General features: G+C 32.7%; 2 protein-coding genes across 2 annotated transcripts; both read left to right on the forward strand.

Moving 5' to 3' along the window:
• Positions 1-2,815: 2,815 nt before the first annotated feature.
• RpL11 (ribosomal protein L11) lies at positions 2,816-5,588 on the forward strand. The gene is made up of 5 exons (XM_085185870.1): positions 2,816-2,917; positions 3,157-3,318; positions 3,742-3,891; positions 4,600-4,747; positions 5,434-5,588. Exons 1-5 carry the CDS (start codon positions 2,912-2,914, stop codon positions 5,559-5,561), a joined length of 594 nt encoding a protein of 197 aa, XP_085041996.1. The 5' UTR covers positions 2,816-2,911; the 3' UTR covers positions 5,562-5,588.
• Positions 5,589-5,877: 289 nt separating this feature from the next.
• LOC146539034 (dynein regulatory complex protein 1) lies at positions 5,878-17,622 on the forward strand. The gene is made up of 17 exons (XM_085185942.1): positions 5,878-6,123; positions 7,189-7,376; positions 7,834-8,069; positions 10,119-10,325; positions 10,774-10,941; positions 11,064-11,300; positions 11,568-11,709; positions 12,266-12,357; positions 12,711-12,836; positions 12,918-13,043; positions 13,236-13,290; positions 13,596-13,680; positions 13,906-13,985; positions 14,230-14,349; positions 16,493-16,595; positions 16,940-17,103; positions 17,439-17,622. Exons 1-17 carry the CDS (start codon positions 5,999-6,001, stop codon positions 17,618-17,620), a joined length of 2,436 nt encoding a protein of 811 aa, XP_085042068.1. The 5' UTR covers positions 5,878-5,998; the 3' UTR covers positions 17,621-17,622.
• The last annotated feature ends 227 nt before the right edge of the window (positions 17,623-17,849 follow it).

Below are 17,849 nucleotides of genomic sequence, written 5' to 3' on the forward strand. Positions count from 1 at the left end.
CTATTTCAATGACGAGCGACGATCGACGACCGATTAAAAAACGGCGGCATGCTGTTGCGCAACTAAAGGTTGTCTTTATGAATGTAAGCAAAAAAAGCCAATTCGAAATTGAATTAACACTAAGCAAAACTTATAAATAGGTATTATTATTATTTTACTTCGTTTTTATATTGACAACTTCAATAATTTAGTAAAAATTTACCTATTCTTCAAATCTGTGGCTCGTTTAATAGTAATTAAAATATTAAAACTTCGACGTCAACCCTTTTTTATTCTAATTTGTATTGATGAAAAACATCATCAACTATATTTAGCACGGTCACACGGCACATCTATTTATTTAACACGGTAAATTGAAATTAAATAAAAAAATAGACCACTATAAAATTGACAGGTTGTGAGTTCAAAAAAGTTAAATACTTATTTATTATTTTTATTTTCTCGTTTTATTTATATTCGGGATACAGCGTAAGTACCTGAAGCTAAAAAATACATTAACTCGGTAATTTTATTACCCTACCTACTACACTATTTACCCCGTTTGTTGCAAATGGGGTTTTCAACTTTTTTTTCACCATGGGAAATATACCTAATAATATGCATCAACGAATAATAATACACATTAAAATAACAATATTTATACCAGCGTACAACTGCGACCTATCAGAAATAAATAGATCTATGAATATGATAACTATTTTTTATAATTTAACACAAAATTCTCATTTTTGTATATTTTCCAATTAATATAAAAAAAAACTGATCAAGTTGGATTCGCACACCGACGGGACGGTTTTTGTGATTGTAGGTTAACTGGAAGTAAAACTTATAAAAGTTGACCAGCTTAAGTATGCGGGCGCATGCACGACTGTCGTTTGAAACGAATTACAAATATAAGTTTGTAATGGTCGTTCACTTTTTGCCTTCGTCTTGTCTATTGGACACTCAGCGGATAACAATATAATCCAAAAAACACGAAACCCTTTATAATAGTATGCACATTAGATTTGATCCTGGATATATTTAGGGGCCATCACAAAGCTTATGCGGAGTTTTTGTTACGTATTTTTTAATGTTCTCTATATAGTAGGTTCCGTTCAATTCATAAATGTAAAGTATTATTAAGTAAGTATTACAGATAAAGTATTTTGCAGTACATTGAAGATTCTTTTATAATAAAGGTACACAGAAGGGCTCATTTCCTCTGTACTATTATGTACTGCAGTGACCAAATATAAAAAGTGTTAGTATTCTTTAATCGGTTTTTTTCTCAAAACTCATCGTAAACAAGGTTAATGAGTACATGTAATAAAGACAATGTATATAATATAATAATGTAATTAATACAAAAATATGTAATGGAGATTGTTAGATAACAGAGAATGAGGCCAGTCGTAGTGCGATACAAGCGTGCGACTTTAAACTCGACAGGTTGAGGGTTCGATTCCCACTAGAGGAAATTAAATAAAACTTTAATTTTCCTCAGTGCGGTAACGAGGCAAAGCATGGCGTTCAGTTCCGCCCGTAATAGGCAATGCCTTGAGAATTCGGCGGAAGGTGGAGAGAACTACACTTCCGTTTCCCACTTTTTTTTGTCTCTTTATTGGCAACGGAGTGTTAGTAGTAGTTTTGCCTCGCTAATTGCTATGTGCAAGAGACAGCGTGAAGCTGATTAAAAAGAAGTAAATAAAAACATACTTCAAATATATTCTACTAGTCTAGGCTAGTTTTGAATGCCGTCTAGACTGCACCTGTATTAACCAGAACCTGTATTATTTTTACTTTTTTTGTGGCAATATATTAGAATTATGCCTATAAAACTATAGCTAAACGTAACAAAATATCCCGATCATGTGTCAATTCAGGTTTTTTCTGGCATAAGTAGACGCTGCTGTAGTTCCACTGCCCCGCAATGTGTTAAGTGATTACGTTACATATGTATATGTACTAATTTAATAAACAATTGTTGAGGCCGTCGTGGCGCCGCGGCACAAGGGTGCGACTGTAACGTGACGGTTGTGGGTTTCGATCCCCACTCGAGGAAGTGAAATATTTATTTACGTTTATATTTCCTTTCTTCGCTGTGGTATCGAGGCAAAGCGCGGCGTTGAGTTCTGCCACTAAGCTGTCTTAACATTAGGTTCCTTCTGCCTACCCTGCTGTGTAATATACAATTATAGAATTTAATGCAGGATTAATATCACGTATTTATTACGAATAATTTTAAAAAAGTCATAAAAAGTATTTTCATTACAAATATAATATTAAAAAAATTAAACATAATATAAGCATTTTTAAAATCAAAATGTATAATGGTAAACAATCTCTCGTTATATCTAAATCTGTGTTGTATTAAAAAAATATAAAAAGTTACGTTCAAATTAATATTATTTACAATATTATGAAGCTCACTAATATTGTAAATGCAATATTTATAGAATTCGAAGTTTCAATTAACATTTTCTTATTAAAAATGAAATTGATTAAGAACTAGGCTTAAATCACGTTAAAATACCATCTTACATTTTTCCGTAAGTCTGAGGTGTATGCTGATCAATCCAAATTAAAATGTGTTTTAAAAAGTTGCAAATTATTAAATTATTGCTGGTCATAAAAAATAAGCTTTACGCTGTATCCCGCCCACAGCAGGGTAAGCAGAGGGAACTTGCATTAAGACACTCACTTTCCGCCGAATTCTGGAGGTATAAAATGTTTACCAAAATTTTTGAAAAATTTACTTAGTTAAAAATGTAATGCATGTATTAACAATCAATATAATTAACAAAAGTATTTTTTCAGAAACTACTATTTTGTAGTAGTTGTTGCATATAAAAATATTAAATGTCTATGGTTCTTACATAGTCTGTGGTAAAAATTATTGACATTTAGTTTCTTTTAATATTTCTTAATCATGGCGGTAGGTGTTTTATATTTGTCCGCAAATACTATCGATTATAATCAGTGAAAAATATGCATCATTAATATTTTTTAAGTAAAATATAACATAACCGTGTCATTATTGTCAATAACTCGTGCTTATTTTATACTACTCGCGTATAGTTTTCATTTAACAGTGTTCTTTTCGCCCAAGTGTACCCGCACTTTGTGTTATTTTATTTGATACGTGCCTATGATTACTGTTATGATGATTTTCAGCGTGTACCACCGCCTGCAAATCCTGCCCTTAAAAAGGATAAGAAGGAGAAGAAGGTTCCCAAAGACCATTCCAAAAATGTTATGCGGAATCTGCACATCAGGAAATTGTGCCTGAACATCTGTGTCGGTGAATCTGGTGACAGATTGACACGTGCTGCTAAGGTAAGAAACAATATTTCATACATTGCTGGACTCGCACTTGCATTGTTCATAATATTAGACTTCGAAGAACATAACTTTTTTAGGTTATTTGTTTAATGTGATGTCAAATTACAGATCGACTAAAAATCAACAAGTTCTATTTCTTTGAATGAAATAGTTATTTTTTATAAATTTGTGTTATGTATATATATAATACGACTAGTATTATGACTATTATTCAGCATGAATTTGTTTAATGAACCACAACAATATTGTGTTTTTTGTATAAAATCATGCAAAAGTATTATTTTGAATTGCAACTTCTAGGTACTTTACTCTTACTGCTTAGAATACTCAGAAAAAATACATTTAACATTAAAATATGTGTTGAAAACAATGATAACTATACAAGTACTTTTGATAATTAAATAATTAAATTTTTAGGTGTTGGAACAACTTACTGGTCAACAGCCCGTGTTCTCCAAGGCTCGTTACACTGTCAGATCCTTTGGTATCCGTCGTAATGAAAAAATTGCTGTCCACTGCACTGTTCGTGGAGCTAAAGCTGAGGAAATTCTAGAGAGGGGATTAAAAGTGGGTATTTAAGTTATTTGTTTTGTTAATTTAAATAGTACTATTAGATTTAAAACGGAGTCCAGATTAGGCAAAATAATCCAATATTAAGACACTCCCATCTTCACTTTTACCCAATTATCATTATGTTTTTAACAGCAGAAATCAATGCCACATGTTGGTTACCAAAGTGGAAATTTAAATAATTTAAATACAATCATTCCTGAGTGAAGATTGAAGCTACTATCAATGTGAATTTAAATAATTAGATCTGAAAATAATTACTATAATGATAATAAAAATATTTGATATTATACACCAATAAAAAATATTTGCTTCATATAAACATTCTCGTAAAGATTTTTTATTTATATATTTGTTTACATTGATGTTAGTGATAAAGCATTATATTTTTTATACTTGCACAAATTGTTCAAGAGACAACTGCTCATAGTTTTTTCTTTGTAATTCTGTGCTAAAATAACATTTCCAATTGCAACTTCTGGGCACTTTTATTTTACTGCTCAGAATACTCAGTGAAATTACATTTTAAATCTTAAATCCAATTTAATTAATAATTTTTAATTTAAATGAATGAGGTCATTGTGGCACACTGTTGTTAATGTGCCTTTTACTGTAACTTTAGTTGTAAGGCATTGTCTTTCTAAACGCACCTGCTTGGTGATTCCTTGGAATGGTAAATAATCTCATCTTTGCTTCCTATTTTAGGTAAGGGAATATGAATTGAGACGTGACAACTTCTCTGCAACTGGAAACTTTGGTTTTGGTATCCAGGAACACATTGATTTGGGTATCAAGTATGATCCTTCCATCGGTATCTATGGTCTTGACTTCTACGTCGTACTTGGAAGGCCAGGTAAGATATAATTTGTGGAAATTAACAAACTTACAAGCATAGTCACGACTATTCTGTAAACAGACACTTTATTTATTTATTTTAAAATAGTACAATAAATTTGTATTGGTGATTAACATTACACATCATTAATTATATATTCTTATAATAAATAAATTTAGTATAGCACATTTGTTCAAGAGCGAAAATATAGAATTTTCACTCTGTAAATTGTGTGCAAAAATAAACTTGGCTCAACAAGAGAATAATTATATAATTATTTTCTATAAAGTTTAAGGAACATATGTTTTAAGGTATTTTATGTAAAATATCAGGTTTATTTAAAATTGTGTTAAAATTAAGTTTTTATACCTAAAATATCTATTTAACTCTGCAATACTTTAATAAAATCAAATCAGCTTCATGCTGTATCCCGCACACAGCAGGGTAGGCAGAGGGAACCTTGTGTTAAGACACTCTGTTCCCCACTTTCTGCCGAATTCTGGAGGCATTGCGTGTTGAGTGAATACTTTAACATTATAATTATATATTTCTTAAATACTGTATTGGTATATAATTAAATAGAATTATTGATTGTCAAGTATAATAAGTCAGTGTTTGTTTCCATATTTTTTTATATCCTGTCGTATTATTTGGATTAACAATTATTTTAATACTAAGTAGCTAAAATATATTTTTGTTTTTAGGATTCAATGTAGCACACAGACGACGCAAGACTGGCAAGGTTGGCTTTCAACATCGTTTGACGAAGGAAGACGCCATGAAGTGGTTCCAACAGAAATACGATGGTATCATCCTTAACAGCAAAAAGTAAATTAAGTAATAAAAAGTTAATAAAATACTACATCTTTTATTTCTATATCTAATCTATCTTATTTATCCTTCATTCTTTAAGAATAAACATGTACATGTAAGAATAAACAATTATATTGTACTATTCAGAAATAGTACTAGCAATTATACATATATTTTTGTAATAAATACTTTAAAACTGGAGTCATTTATAACTTATTAAAAATACATTTTAATTAAGAATCTTTAAGCATTGATTTTACTTATGGATGGTACCTTGAAAATAAAAATAAGAATAAAACGATATAATAACTTCAAATTTTAATCGTCATGACAACTTTGCTGTTGTCAATGTGTTATTGCTTTAATGTTTGATCAATTTTTTGTTTATTCGAAAGAAGTTCAATTTGTTGCTTATTATTTTATTTGAATTATAGTACAAAATATACAATAGGTGATATGTTTGGAAATGAAGAGGAAGATGTCCTTGCTCCAAAAGAACCACAGGTTTCATCACAGGATCCTGATGAGAGGAAAGCAGCTAGGGCTTTACGAATCAAACGTCGTCAGGAAGCTCTCAAAAGGTTAAGATAAGATGTATCTATAAATATATTTAATATACTCCTACAGAAAAAATATATAAAGTGCGATAGATAGAAATGATAATATTTACATACAATTTTATTACCTAGCATCCTTTTTTACATAATATGGACCGTTTATTTTGAGAGTGATGTAAGTCCATTTTCTTTTGTTTCGAGAAAATTAAAGGTTAGTATGTCGATGATTATGCAATTTCATTTACCGACCGATTTTAAGTTGTTCAAAACATGGGTTTTTTTGAGAAATTAAACACGGACTAGTTATATATAAAAAAATTACATTAAATTAAGCATGAATTACGTAATAGCTCATTTTTCTCAAAAAATGGACTTACACCACTTTCAAAATAAACGGTCCATATATTTATTTATTTAATAACGTTTTAAGCCAAGACCGCGGCGTTAGGTTCCGCCACCAACACGTACTTAATGCCCCAAAAAATTCTGCGTAAAGTAGGGAACGGAGTATCTTGGCACTAGGTTCCCTCTGCCTACCCTGCTACAAGTGGGATACAGTGTGAAACTAAAATAAAAAATATTACATTATTATTATTGTTTAATGTTTTGTTAATAGGTATAGCAATGTCATTCTCATTACATCTTAGCTTAGCGCTGTGGAGCTTACTAAGCGACAATATCGTAATGAAAAATCGATTGAGTGACTGAAATTTCTCATTTCAGTATTTTATCAGTTAGTTGCACTATTGAAACTAAAGATTTCTTATCTTACTGTCAATTTTTATTGATATGTATTAAATTTATAGTCAATCCCCCAAATGGGAATCGTATTCGCAAGTGTTGTTTTTAAGTGCTTCCTAACTACGCTTCGAACGCGGTCAAACGTTTATTATTATTTTGTTATCAATTTTCTCAAGGTGTTCATTATTTATTTTTCCTGCTACATATACTGTAGATCGATCTGCAATAAAATCAATCCTTACATGCTACAAAAGCCTTATTTTTATAGTTTTTAATACTACAAAAAATAACGATTCTCTAAGTTTAAAATTAATCACTTATTAAAAATATTTATTAATATATATTTAGAGCTGATCAACCTTCAGAAGATATATTTAAAGAAGAAGAACCTGGACCTATAGAGCAGGCGACGGCTGCTGCTGCTGAGGAATTACAACGTTTATCATTAGATGGAGCCGCTAAAGTTACGAATGTTAAAGTTACTACCGATGAAAGGGAAGTTATACGACGATCGTTGTTTTCAGATAAAATGAAAGGTAAATAGCAAGTTCTCATTTATGATTCAATTAATTATAAACATCATTGTTTTTAATTTATTTGTCGGGTGTAGGTGTGGGGAGTTAGAGACCTTCAATTTTTGTACGGAACATTGGGTGGGCGAGCCCGAGCTTGTCTGGTTTTTTTTTATTAGATGACAATTGTTCAGTGGCGTAGCTAGGGTATTTGCTGCCCGGTGCGGCTTAGGGGATTTGATGCCCTTTAAAATGGTCTAAGGTCTAAAAAAAAAACCAAAGTGTCTTCTATTCTCACGTAGATCAAGTGTCAGACACTAAAATGTGACATTGGCTACCTTTAAAAAAAATAATTGACGACTTTGATGCCCCTTTCCTTTTGATGCCCGGTGCGACCGCACCGCACCCCCCTTGCTACGCCACTGCGATTGTTTTATTTGTGTTGTTATGAAATGATTCAGTTAGGTATGTTTTTGTTTAGATTCCATGTTCAAAATAGAATCGGAAGCAGCAGAGGTTCAGTTGCAGTACGACGCAATCACTTCCAACTGGGACGCGATGCTGTTAATTAAGGATCCTCTCGACATAGATGCATCTATCAAAGAGCAAAATATTAAATGTCAAAATTTGCTACAGCAAAAAGATAATTTGATTAACGAATTAAAGCAGGATTTGTGTAGAATGGATATTGCTTATTATGAAGATTTGGATAAACAGGTCCAATTTATGTTGTAGGGGAATTGTGCTTAAGATGACATACTATTTGTTTCAAGACAAATATTTCAAATAAATAAAGTGATCTGAGAACAGCATATTGCGTATAGTATTATATATTTCATAATCAACGAAATTATTTTAGTTTCAGAACAATCATCTTTCAAACGTCATAAAAACAAACAAAAATCGCACTTAGGTCGACCAGTGTAAGACGACATATCTACAGGGTAAAATGACATACTTAGTATGTGGCATAAAAACGCCATCATTATTTGTCGAGCATAGTTCACAAATAAATTCTTTGCTGGGGGGCTTTTAAACAGTATTAAAGCCAGATTCATACATCTTGCAAATTTTATGAGGTTGGATTCCGTTATCAGTCACTTCCTTTTCCAAAAGGGAAATAAGCTTCGTCACTTGCGGCTATTGAATGCCTTTGCTCTAGCAGCCTTATCCATGTCTTCTTGTGACCAATATTTATTCGTTTGTAATTGCCAGGCATTTTGTAGGTAAAGCAAAAAAAATACATCGATTCTATTTATAAGGGTAAGATAGTATGCCATCTTATACTCACGTTTTGTATGTCATCTTACCTAATAGATATATTAATTTAACTTTAACTGTTGTGACAAAAGGTTATAGGTTAGGATGCGCTTTTAGCGTTAATTGTGTCATATAATAATCCTATTTTATATTTATAATTAGTTCAAATAGAAAATCTTTATCTTACATGTCTTTTCACCATAAAGCAAAAGCGAAAGAATAATTTGTTGCAATTGAAAATAAGGAAAACATGAATTACTTGCAAATCTGCATTCACTTTCAGTCATACTCAATTTAAGCCCTAGCTGCATCTACAGACACTCTCTAAAACGTCACAAGATCGCACTTAGCGCTAATAGTTTCATCAATATTGGTAGTGTGTCATCTTATCATAGTATGCCATCTTGAGCACAATTCCCCTAATATTTGTCAATAATATCAACATTAAAAATTTAAGTTTAATAATAAAGTTATGAGTAATGTACTATTACTCATATGTTTTTCTTTTTCATCTTCACGCTGTACCCAGCAAGGCAGAGGGAATCTAGTGCTAGGACACTACATTCGCCACTTTCCGCCGAATTTTCAAAGCAACATGTTGGCGAAACTCAACGTCTCGTTTTGCTTTGTTATTAGAGCAAAATAAAATATACGAGGGGCATTCAAAAAGTAAGTTTCGCTGGTCTGGTATTTTTAATGAGCACCATCCAGCGGGCTCACACTGAACATAGTTTTAGTTTTGGGTCTGCTGGTAAGAGCGGCACCGATATTGATGACAGAAAATAATTTTGTTAGCAGTCTAAGTTTGACAACAATGGAGGTATCATTGGAAAACGTGTCCAATTTTGAATTGCGTGCAGTGATTTTTTACCGCTAAAGGACTAAATGGAAACGATATTCACAATGAATGTAAAAAAGTGAAATTTGAATTTTGAATTTGAATGGTGTGACGATGGCGTACGATGATCAGCGTGCAAGACGGCCAAAAACAGCCACTACGGACGAAGCTATCGAAGCTGTTGAAAAAATCATTCAAGATGACAGACGACTGACTATTGACGATATTCTTGAATTGATTTCTTCTGATATTGTGATTAGCCGAACTTCGTTCCTCCTTGAATCTTTACAATCTTGAAAGATAAACTAGGTTACCGCAAACAGGACACGTCTTTTTTTAAGGAAGGTTTGCTTAAAGTTTAACACAGATATAAAAAAATGTATCCAAGTCGAAGGCGACTATGTAGAAAAATAGTTTATGTTTCAAATAATAAATAAATATGCGTTTTTTAACCTACTAATTGTTTTTTACATCATTTTAAAACTAGGGAAACTTACTTTTTGAATGCCCCTCATAGATATAGACTTTGTTCCCCGAGCGGGAATCGCACCCACTATCGTCGCGCTTACAATCACACGCTTGCTCCGCTGCGCCACGACGGCCTCTATTTAAAAAAAAATATAGTAAAGAATCGTGTGTTTACATTTTAACTTTTTTCTGGTATTTAGGACAAAGATATCAAGGAACTCTCAGAAAGAGTCGAGAAACAAATAACAATAATGCAAAGAGCTTATGAGAAGCAGTTATTTCTAATAGAACAAGCAATTAACATTGAACGTGAGGCCATGGTGGACCACAACAACAAGCGATGGGAAGCGCTTTACAAACAGCGAGACAAGGAAGAAATAGCCCATATGGAATATAAGTCCCAACAGGTGATTGATTTTTTTTTTTATTTGAGGTTTTTTTTTTATGTTTAGAAGTAATTTATTTGGATTGCAACAAGAAGGTTCTATGCAACCTAAATCATCATAAGAGCGACACAATGAAATTTATGATTATAAAAGAAAATTATTGAATTAAAATACAAAACTAATGTAAATGTAAGAGTTCACAGTAAATACCTTAGTAAGTGACGGTTATCAGTATTTCCTTGTGTTTGAACTTGCACCTGTAAGCCAAATATATTGTAGTTATTAAAGCTATTAAGACGTGCTATTTTCGGTATTTTCAATTTGAAATAAAACAAGTTTGTGAATTCGAAAGATGTTAACTATATATTTCAGTTTTAAGAATTTATATTATTAGTATGATTATAATATGTTTACTTATTCAGTAGTGGATATCTACCTTACAGTACAATTTACTATTGTTAATTAACAGCTCGATGAACATAAAGAGGAAATGGAATCTATAATGTGGGACCATCACGCAAAATATCGCGAAGCCAAAATAGAACTTGAAACGTTAATTCAGGAACTACAAAAAGAATTGGAAAAATTAAAAGCTACTTGCATCATAAATACCGAAAAGATCGGATATAATTACCAAGTTAGATCAAATTATTTATTATTCTTAATTTTCTTTTACTACCTAACGTACTATCTGTCCCAAACAATTCTGAATTTACTTATAATAATAATAATCTTTTTTTTTCATTTTCGATATAACAGGTTTTAAAGAAGAGGGAGGAGGAAAATGTCTTTGTCCGATCTCAGCAGAAGCGAAAACTTAACAAAATGTCAGATTTGGCGAATACATTGCGGGCGAAAATTCGAAAAGCAGCAGAGGATGGCGCCATTGAAGAGATTAAGGCGGACGCGGAAATTGTTAAACTTATGCAGGCGATGGATGATTTAGAAAAAAAATGTAAACATTTTTCACATGTCAATAATTACAAGTTCAGCCAGGTTAGTAACAAATATCTACATATATACAGTTTCGAAATATTTTAATTTGCCATAGTGACCAACTAATTTTTAAATTTTTTTCGCTCTGGCACCAAAGCAAAAGATTGGCGTTGAATTCAGCCACTCAACTCGCAAACACGCATTGCCTTAAAATGTTGTCTACCCTGCTGTCTGCGGGGCATTATAAAATAATTTAATCAGCTTCAAGCTGTATAGCTGAAGCTGATTAAATTATTTATTTATTTCAGTTACTTCTCGCTTTTGCAGGTGTGGCGAATGTCGGCAGCGCGTTGTAGTGAATTAGCGCAAAGTGTGAGACAAGCGGAGGTAGCGCTTCACGCTCATATCCTCGCTGAGCCACCACCGCCGCCTCCACCAGCGCCACCCAAGAATCCTATATCTAAATATGGTATTAAGTTTATTAATCTACAAGATTTTTTTTTATACCAGAGCGAGGAAATTTCTCACAGGAGAAAAAGATTCCACAATCATCGTGTTTCAGACGCTGTTCTACTGCGCCACGATACCGTCATATTAGTATTAGTAAATCTTATAGCTCTTGCTGCCCATAACTGTAGAAAATATTTCATAGTATAAGTATCGAATACATAACAATACAAAACACTAGGAAAATTCTAAAATCATTTAAGTATATGCACGGAAATGTAAATCCTCTATTTATTTAGAAAAATCTTTGATTTTCACGAGTTTTACATATTTTAAACCAAACTTGTTTCTGGATAAATCACATAGAGTAATTAGGTATATTTTTTGGAAATCATATATTTTGAGCACTTGATGTTTGCAGTATTCCGTTTTAATTCTTTAATGGATTTCACCAGAGACGCCCTGCATTAAATATTAAATGAAATAGATATTCTGTAAATATTTATTTAATTTTTACTTTTGCTTTGCTAGTTGTTTAATCGCATTATATTAATTGAAAAATTAACAAAATCATACAGAGACAAAGGATTCGGCTAAAAATAATGGCTTGGATGGGACAGATTTGGTTGATCCAAAAAATGCAGCCGCAAATGAAGCTAAAGATAAATTGGTGAATTTTCTTATTTCCTTTTACCTAATTAAAAAAATAAATAGCTTAACTTTGTATCCTACACACTGAAGAATAAGCGAGGAAACCTAGTGTTAAGATACTTCGTTCCTCATTTTCCGCCGAATTGTGAAGGCATTGCGTGTTGAGTGGCGGAACTCAACGCCGCGCTTTGCCTCGACACCAGAACGAAGAAATGAAAATATAAATTTAAATAAATATTTCATTTCCTCGAGTGTGGATCGAACCCACAACCAGTCGCGTTGACAGTCACAGACTTGCGCTTCTGCGCCACGACTTGCCTAACCTAATTGAAAGATTATAATAATTGTAACGCACTTAATTTTTTATTTAAGATCCGTCACATTTTACAACTAGTTGCAGACAACACTGGGTTTTTGATAGAAGATCGATTGTTGAAACTTATCGACAAATACCCATTGACTTCCAGGAAGCTATGTACCTTGGATTCTATTTTTATGGTAAATTCATAAAAGAAATGTATACATAATATGTTTGTAGATATTTTAAAATTATTTTATTATTTTAAATATTTTTTTCAGGCCTTGGAGATACAATCGGAAGACGATATAGACTTGTTGTGCAAAATATTTTTAAATTATGCATTTTGTCCAATATGTGTGGGATTAGAAGCGATATCTGATGTTATGGAACCTTCAGCTATGGCGGTATTTAACTACTTTTATTTAATATTTATACTTATAAGGACTTAATTATATAGGTATGTATATTTGTATTTGTACCACTAAATACCTCTATTTCTTATTTTCTTATTTATGCTGTTGTTACCACGCCATATTTCGCTGTAATAATAAGTAAATAAGAAATATAACTAAAATAAATTTATATGTTTTATCCAGATGGCATCTTTAGAAGATTCTCATCACGTCAGCATAAGCGCCAAAGCAATAAGAGGTATTTTTTGTAATATTCCTTTTTTTTCTTTATATAATTTATTAAAAAGCCTTGTAAATTTTAAAACTTTATTATTAATATTCTTCTTCTTCCTGGCATTAATCCCGGCTCTTGCCAGGGACTGCCTTCCTACTCCACCTACTCCAATTTGCACGGTCTTTTGCGTCCTGGGTGGTTAGACTACTGACTCTCATGTCCTGCATCACGACATCCAACCAACGCTTCCTTGAGTGTCCGGGAGGTCTCACTCCAGGAACTAATATAGCAAATAATTATTAATATTATTATTTGTAAAATGTTTTAAGGAGAAAGATCATCAACAAGGATCCGCTCAAGCGTGGCCAGAAGCATATCTGCGAGCACATCGCGTTCCATTCATGTCGGCTTTAAGTAATGTGTTTAATTAATGCCTTGTGTTTTTTCTGTTTACATTATAAAGATTACGCTTTAAATAGAATTGTAAAATATATTTTTTTATAAAAAAACATTATTCCTCTTTTTAAGTGGCTCGTCTTTAGAAATGACGGAGGTACTATTATCGAAGATTTTATTGAAAATGTATAATATATATTTATATGGAATATAGGTACATCCTTATCACCAAGTATTTTGCAGATCTCAGGATTTGTCACCCGCTGATCAGCTTCTCGTGGCGGAAGCTGATGAAATATTACAAAAATGCGGTGATCCTAAAGGTACAAAGTGCATGAACTAGAACTACCAATTTATAGAGTACATATATATTTTCTCATCCTACGAATCTATATGGTAAACAGAAAATGTAAGAGTATCTGGTTAACCAATTACCAGGTTGAGAAAAGTAAAAAAACAATCAAATTAAATGCACAATGCAGTCAAGCTTCGACATATAGTATACGCAATGCATAATATTTTAATTCTTTAGTAAAATAATAATTTATAATATTTTTTACGTGTAAGTGACAACGTCTATTGTGGAGAGCGCCTCAGAGATGTCGGTGCGGCGTGGGCGCGGCGTCACGGTGTCATCGCAGCCCACTCTCGTCACAACTAAGAAAGCTAACCCGTTTCTATGTCCAGGTTAGTGCTATATGCTTATATTTTTAAGCTTTCAGAAGTTTTTTAATCCACCATCTCCGTTAGTTTTTTTTTGCGTTGTATATGCATGCATATTACTTACACTATAAGATGTACCTACTAGTAGGGGCGGTGAAGAGGGGACTTTGTGGAGTCATTCGAGCGCATCAGATTAAGATACTGGGGATTCCTTGTACTCGGTTACGTACTTCCACCAAATATGAGCTTCCTATGTATGGCCGCGCGTCTAGGATAAAGGATCAGATTAGTAAAAAAAAATTGATCATCGGACATTCTCGAGCGCGTCAGATTAAGATACCCTATCTTGTATTTTTTCAGTTAGTTACATGCTAAATCGTGTATTTCCACGAATCTGACAATTTGAGAGTGACGCAAAGGAGGGAGAGGGCTCCAAAGTTGTAAAAAAAAAACGTTATCTGGACATTCTCGAGCGCGGCTAATTTTTTTTTTATTTTGAAGGGAATCATTCAAGGATTATGAAAAACATATAATCTGACAAATTCCACAAACCGAAGTAATAGAAATTGATTGATAAAGTTTAATATACCTAAGAATTGCATATATTCCTCTCACCGTATTTCTATTCCTATCGCACTCTTTTTTTATTTATTGGTCCCTAACTCATCAATGAAGATGATAAATTAAAAAAAATACTTGAAAAAAAAAATTTTTTTGTACTTTTTTTTTATAAATACAAGTATTCTATTTCAAACATACATTCTTTTAGTTACATTCTATTTCTTGAGCTTTTCTATTGATTGCGTTCAATGAATAAAAAAATTGAGGCCAGTCGTGGCGCAGTGGCACAAAGTGTGACAGTAAAACAGACTGGTTGTGGGTTCAATCTCCATTCCAGGAGATGAAATATTTATTGAAATTTATATTTCCATTTCTTCGCTCTGGTGTCGAGGCAAATCAGTGACGTTAAGTGCTGCTACTCAACACTCAATGCCTTCAAAATTTGGCAGAAAGTGGGGAACAGAGTGTCTTAACCTTAGGTTCCCTCTGCCTACCCTGCTGTGTGCGGGATACAACGTAAAGCTGACTTGTTTCTTGTATTGGTTTAAAAAAATATTAATAATTGTCAGATTAAGCAAGTCCCTTGAGATAATCGTCTGATTTTGAGATATCACGTCTAGGGCATGAAGATGAACCATATATATCTTAATCTGACGCGTTCGAGTATTTCAAGATGACGATTTTTTTTTGCATTTTCAAACAACGATTACGAGCTTGCGTCACATCCAAATCGTCAGATTATTACATAAGAGCTTTTTTTTAGGTTCACTTAACACCCCCTTAGAAAATCTGACGCGCTCGATAGTATTTTTTTTTTTGCCATTTTTAACTCTTACGTACGACCACCTCCACCACGGAAACTGTCAGATTAACATATTTTCATGCTTAAGAAGACGTAGGCAATTGATGATATCAATATCTGACGCGCTCGAGTATGTCCATGGAACAGTTTTTTTTTACATTTTTGAAAATCTATAACCCCTCAACCCACCGGTGAAGCGAAATTTTTTATATGACATTTTTTTCTTGTTATCATCTAAGCTTCGCAACCCAATAGGTCTCCATGACGCTCGAGTGACTCCACAGTTTGCTGCTTCGCCTCCCTAACTATACCTAACTGCTTCCACTTTTAGAATCGCTATAGGTATTTTAGATATGGTGATTCTTTTTTTTAAAATATACTTAATCTGCTTCACGCTGTATCCCGCACACAGCAGGGTAGGCAGAGGGAACCCAGTGTTAAGACACTCCGTTCCCCACTTTTCGCCGTCTTCTGACGGGATTGCGTATTGAGTGGCGAAACTTAATGTCGCGCTTTGCCTCGACACCAGAGCGAAGAAATGTAAATACAAATTTAAATATATATACGTACTTTAATTTGTATTTATGTAAATAAATAATTCTTTCAAAATCATTTTCTGACCTTTGACTTTTCCTCACATATTTTTTTATTATATGTATCTAACTTAATGTTGGTAGAAAAAAAAATGTACCTAATATCTAAAGTCGGTATCGATCATCGCTTACTAAATTACAGCTGTCTTAATTTCTCAAATTTGAAATAATTATATTGACCTATAAATAAAATTATTGGTTTATATTTCAGTTGGACATCATTTAGAAATAGAGCCTATGCAAGTATTGACAGCACTTAATGAATTTATGGCCGTGTTTGTTCCACCTGAAAAGAGGAAGCTATATGACATTTTGTAAGTTTATACCAATTTTTAAGTATAATTGGACCGTTTATTTTGAGAGGGGTGTAAGTCCATTTTCTTTTGTTTCGAGAAAATTAAAGGTTAGTATGTCGATGATTATGCAATTTCATTTATCGACTGATTTTCAGTTATTCAAAACATGGGTTTTTTTTGAGAAATTAAACACGGACTAGTTATATATAAAAAAATTACATTAAATTAAGCATGAATTACGTGATAGCTCATTTTTGGAAAAAATGGCCTTACACCACTTTCAAAATAAACGGTCCAATTAATAATATAATAATATATATATATTTTTTTATAATATTAATATCATGATTATTATTTTATAGAGATAGTGTAAAAGCACCAGATTTTACAACGCCTTCCCGTCAACTGACAACTCAAGAAATAGAGCAATACTGGTCACAATGGAAACACTTGTTCTCATCTGAAAAAGATCGATTTTGGGATGGATTGCTCACCGGTTTAAATAATTATTTGCATATTTTACAGGGTATGTTAAGTGAAAAAATATATTTCGTATAAAATATTTTGATATTTAATGTAATAATTATTTTTTGTATAATCCAAACGCTATGTCCCGCAAAGATCAGGATAGGAAAGGAAGAAACTGCGTTCCTCATCGTTTGCTGAATTATGAAGGCATTGCGTGTGAGGCGGAACTTTATGGCGCACTGTATCTCGTTATCAGAACGAGGAAATTAAAATGTAAAATATTCCATTTTCCCCAATGGGAATTGAACCCACAACCTGTCCCGGTTATTCCCACTGCGCTACGACTTTTTGCAGTTATTATAATGATCTCTACGGTTTTGTCTACGTACACAGAACGCGAGCGCATCCATGAAGACGTATTACATTTGCGGCAACGTAACGCCGCGCTCCGACGCCTGGCGCGCGGCGCGTTGCCGGAGCTGCCGGCGCAGCGGTATGCACGATCTCAGCCTGCCTTCACCGCGCCCATTCCAGATCTCGCACCCCAACCTTACGCTAAATTACCACCTATATAACATTTTTTAAAAAATATATTATACTATTACGTGGTCTGTGATTGTATTATTACCTACTACTGATTATTTTTATTTTATGAAATTATATCTTATCTAAATTTATCTAAAATTGTTTTCTACATAATATATTTAATAATAAATTTATAATCTTAATATCCTTCATAATAATATTCAAAAATTTATTCTTTTAAGATTTGTACATTAATAAAATGTAGTTCATTAAAAAATA

Source organism: Heliconius melpomene, chromosome 5 (genome assembly GCF_056956725.1).
Source record: "Heliconius melpomene rosina isolate 202511_hmr_F chromosome 5, ASM5695672v1, whole genome shotgun sequence".
NCBI lineage: Eukaryota > Metazoa > Arthropoda > Insecta > Lepidoptera > Nymphalidae > Heliconius > Heliconius melpomene.

Bases quoted from the DNA above. Each gene is read 5' to 3' on its own strand.
- LOC146539034 (XM_085185942.1), top strand. From the start codon at position 5,999: ATGTTTGGAAATGAAGAGGAAGATGTCCTTGCTCCAAAAGAACCACAG. The intron at 13,044-13,235 runs GTATTTAACTAC...TGTTTTATCCAG, and splicing joins TGGAACCTTCAGCTATGGCG to ATGGCATCTTTAGAAGATTC. The intron at 14,350-16,492 runs GTTAGTGCTATA...TTTATATTTCAG, and splicing joins TAACCCGTTTCTATGTCCAG to TTGGACATCATTTAGAAATA.
- RpL11 (XM_085185870.1), top strand. The intron at 3,319-3,741 runs GTAAGAAACAAT...TTAAATTTTTAG, and splicing joins GATTGACACGTGCTGCTAAG to GTGTTGGAACAACTTACTGG. The intron at 4,748-5,433 runs GTAAGATATAAT...TTTTGTTTTTAG, and splicing joins CGTCGTACTTGGAAGGCCAG to GATTCAATGTAGCACACAGA.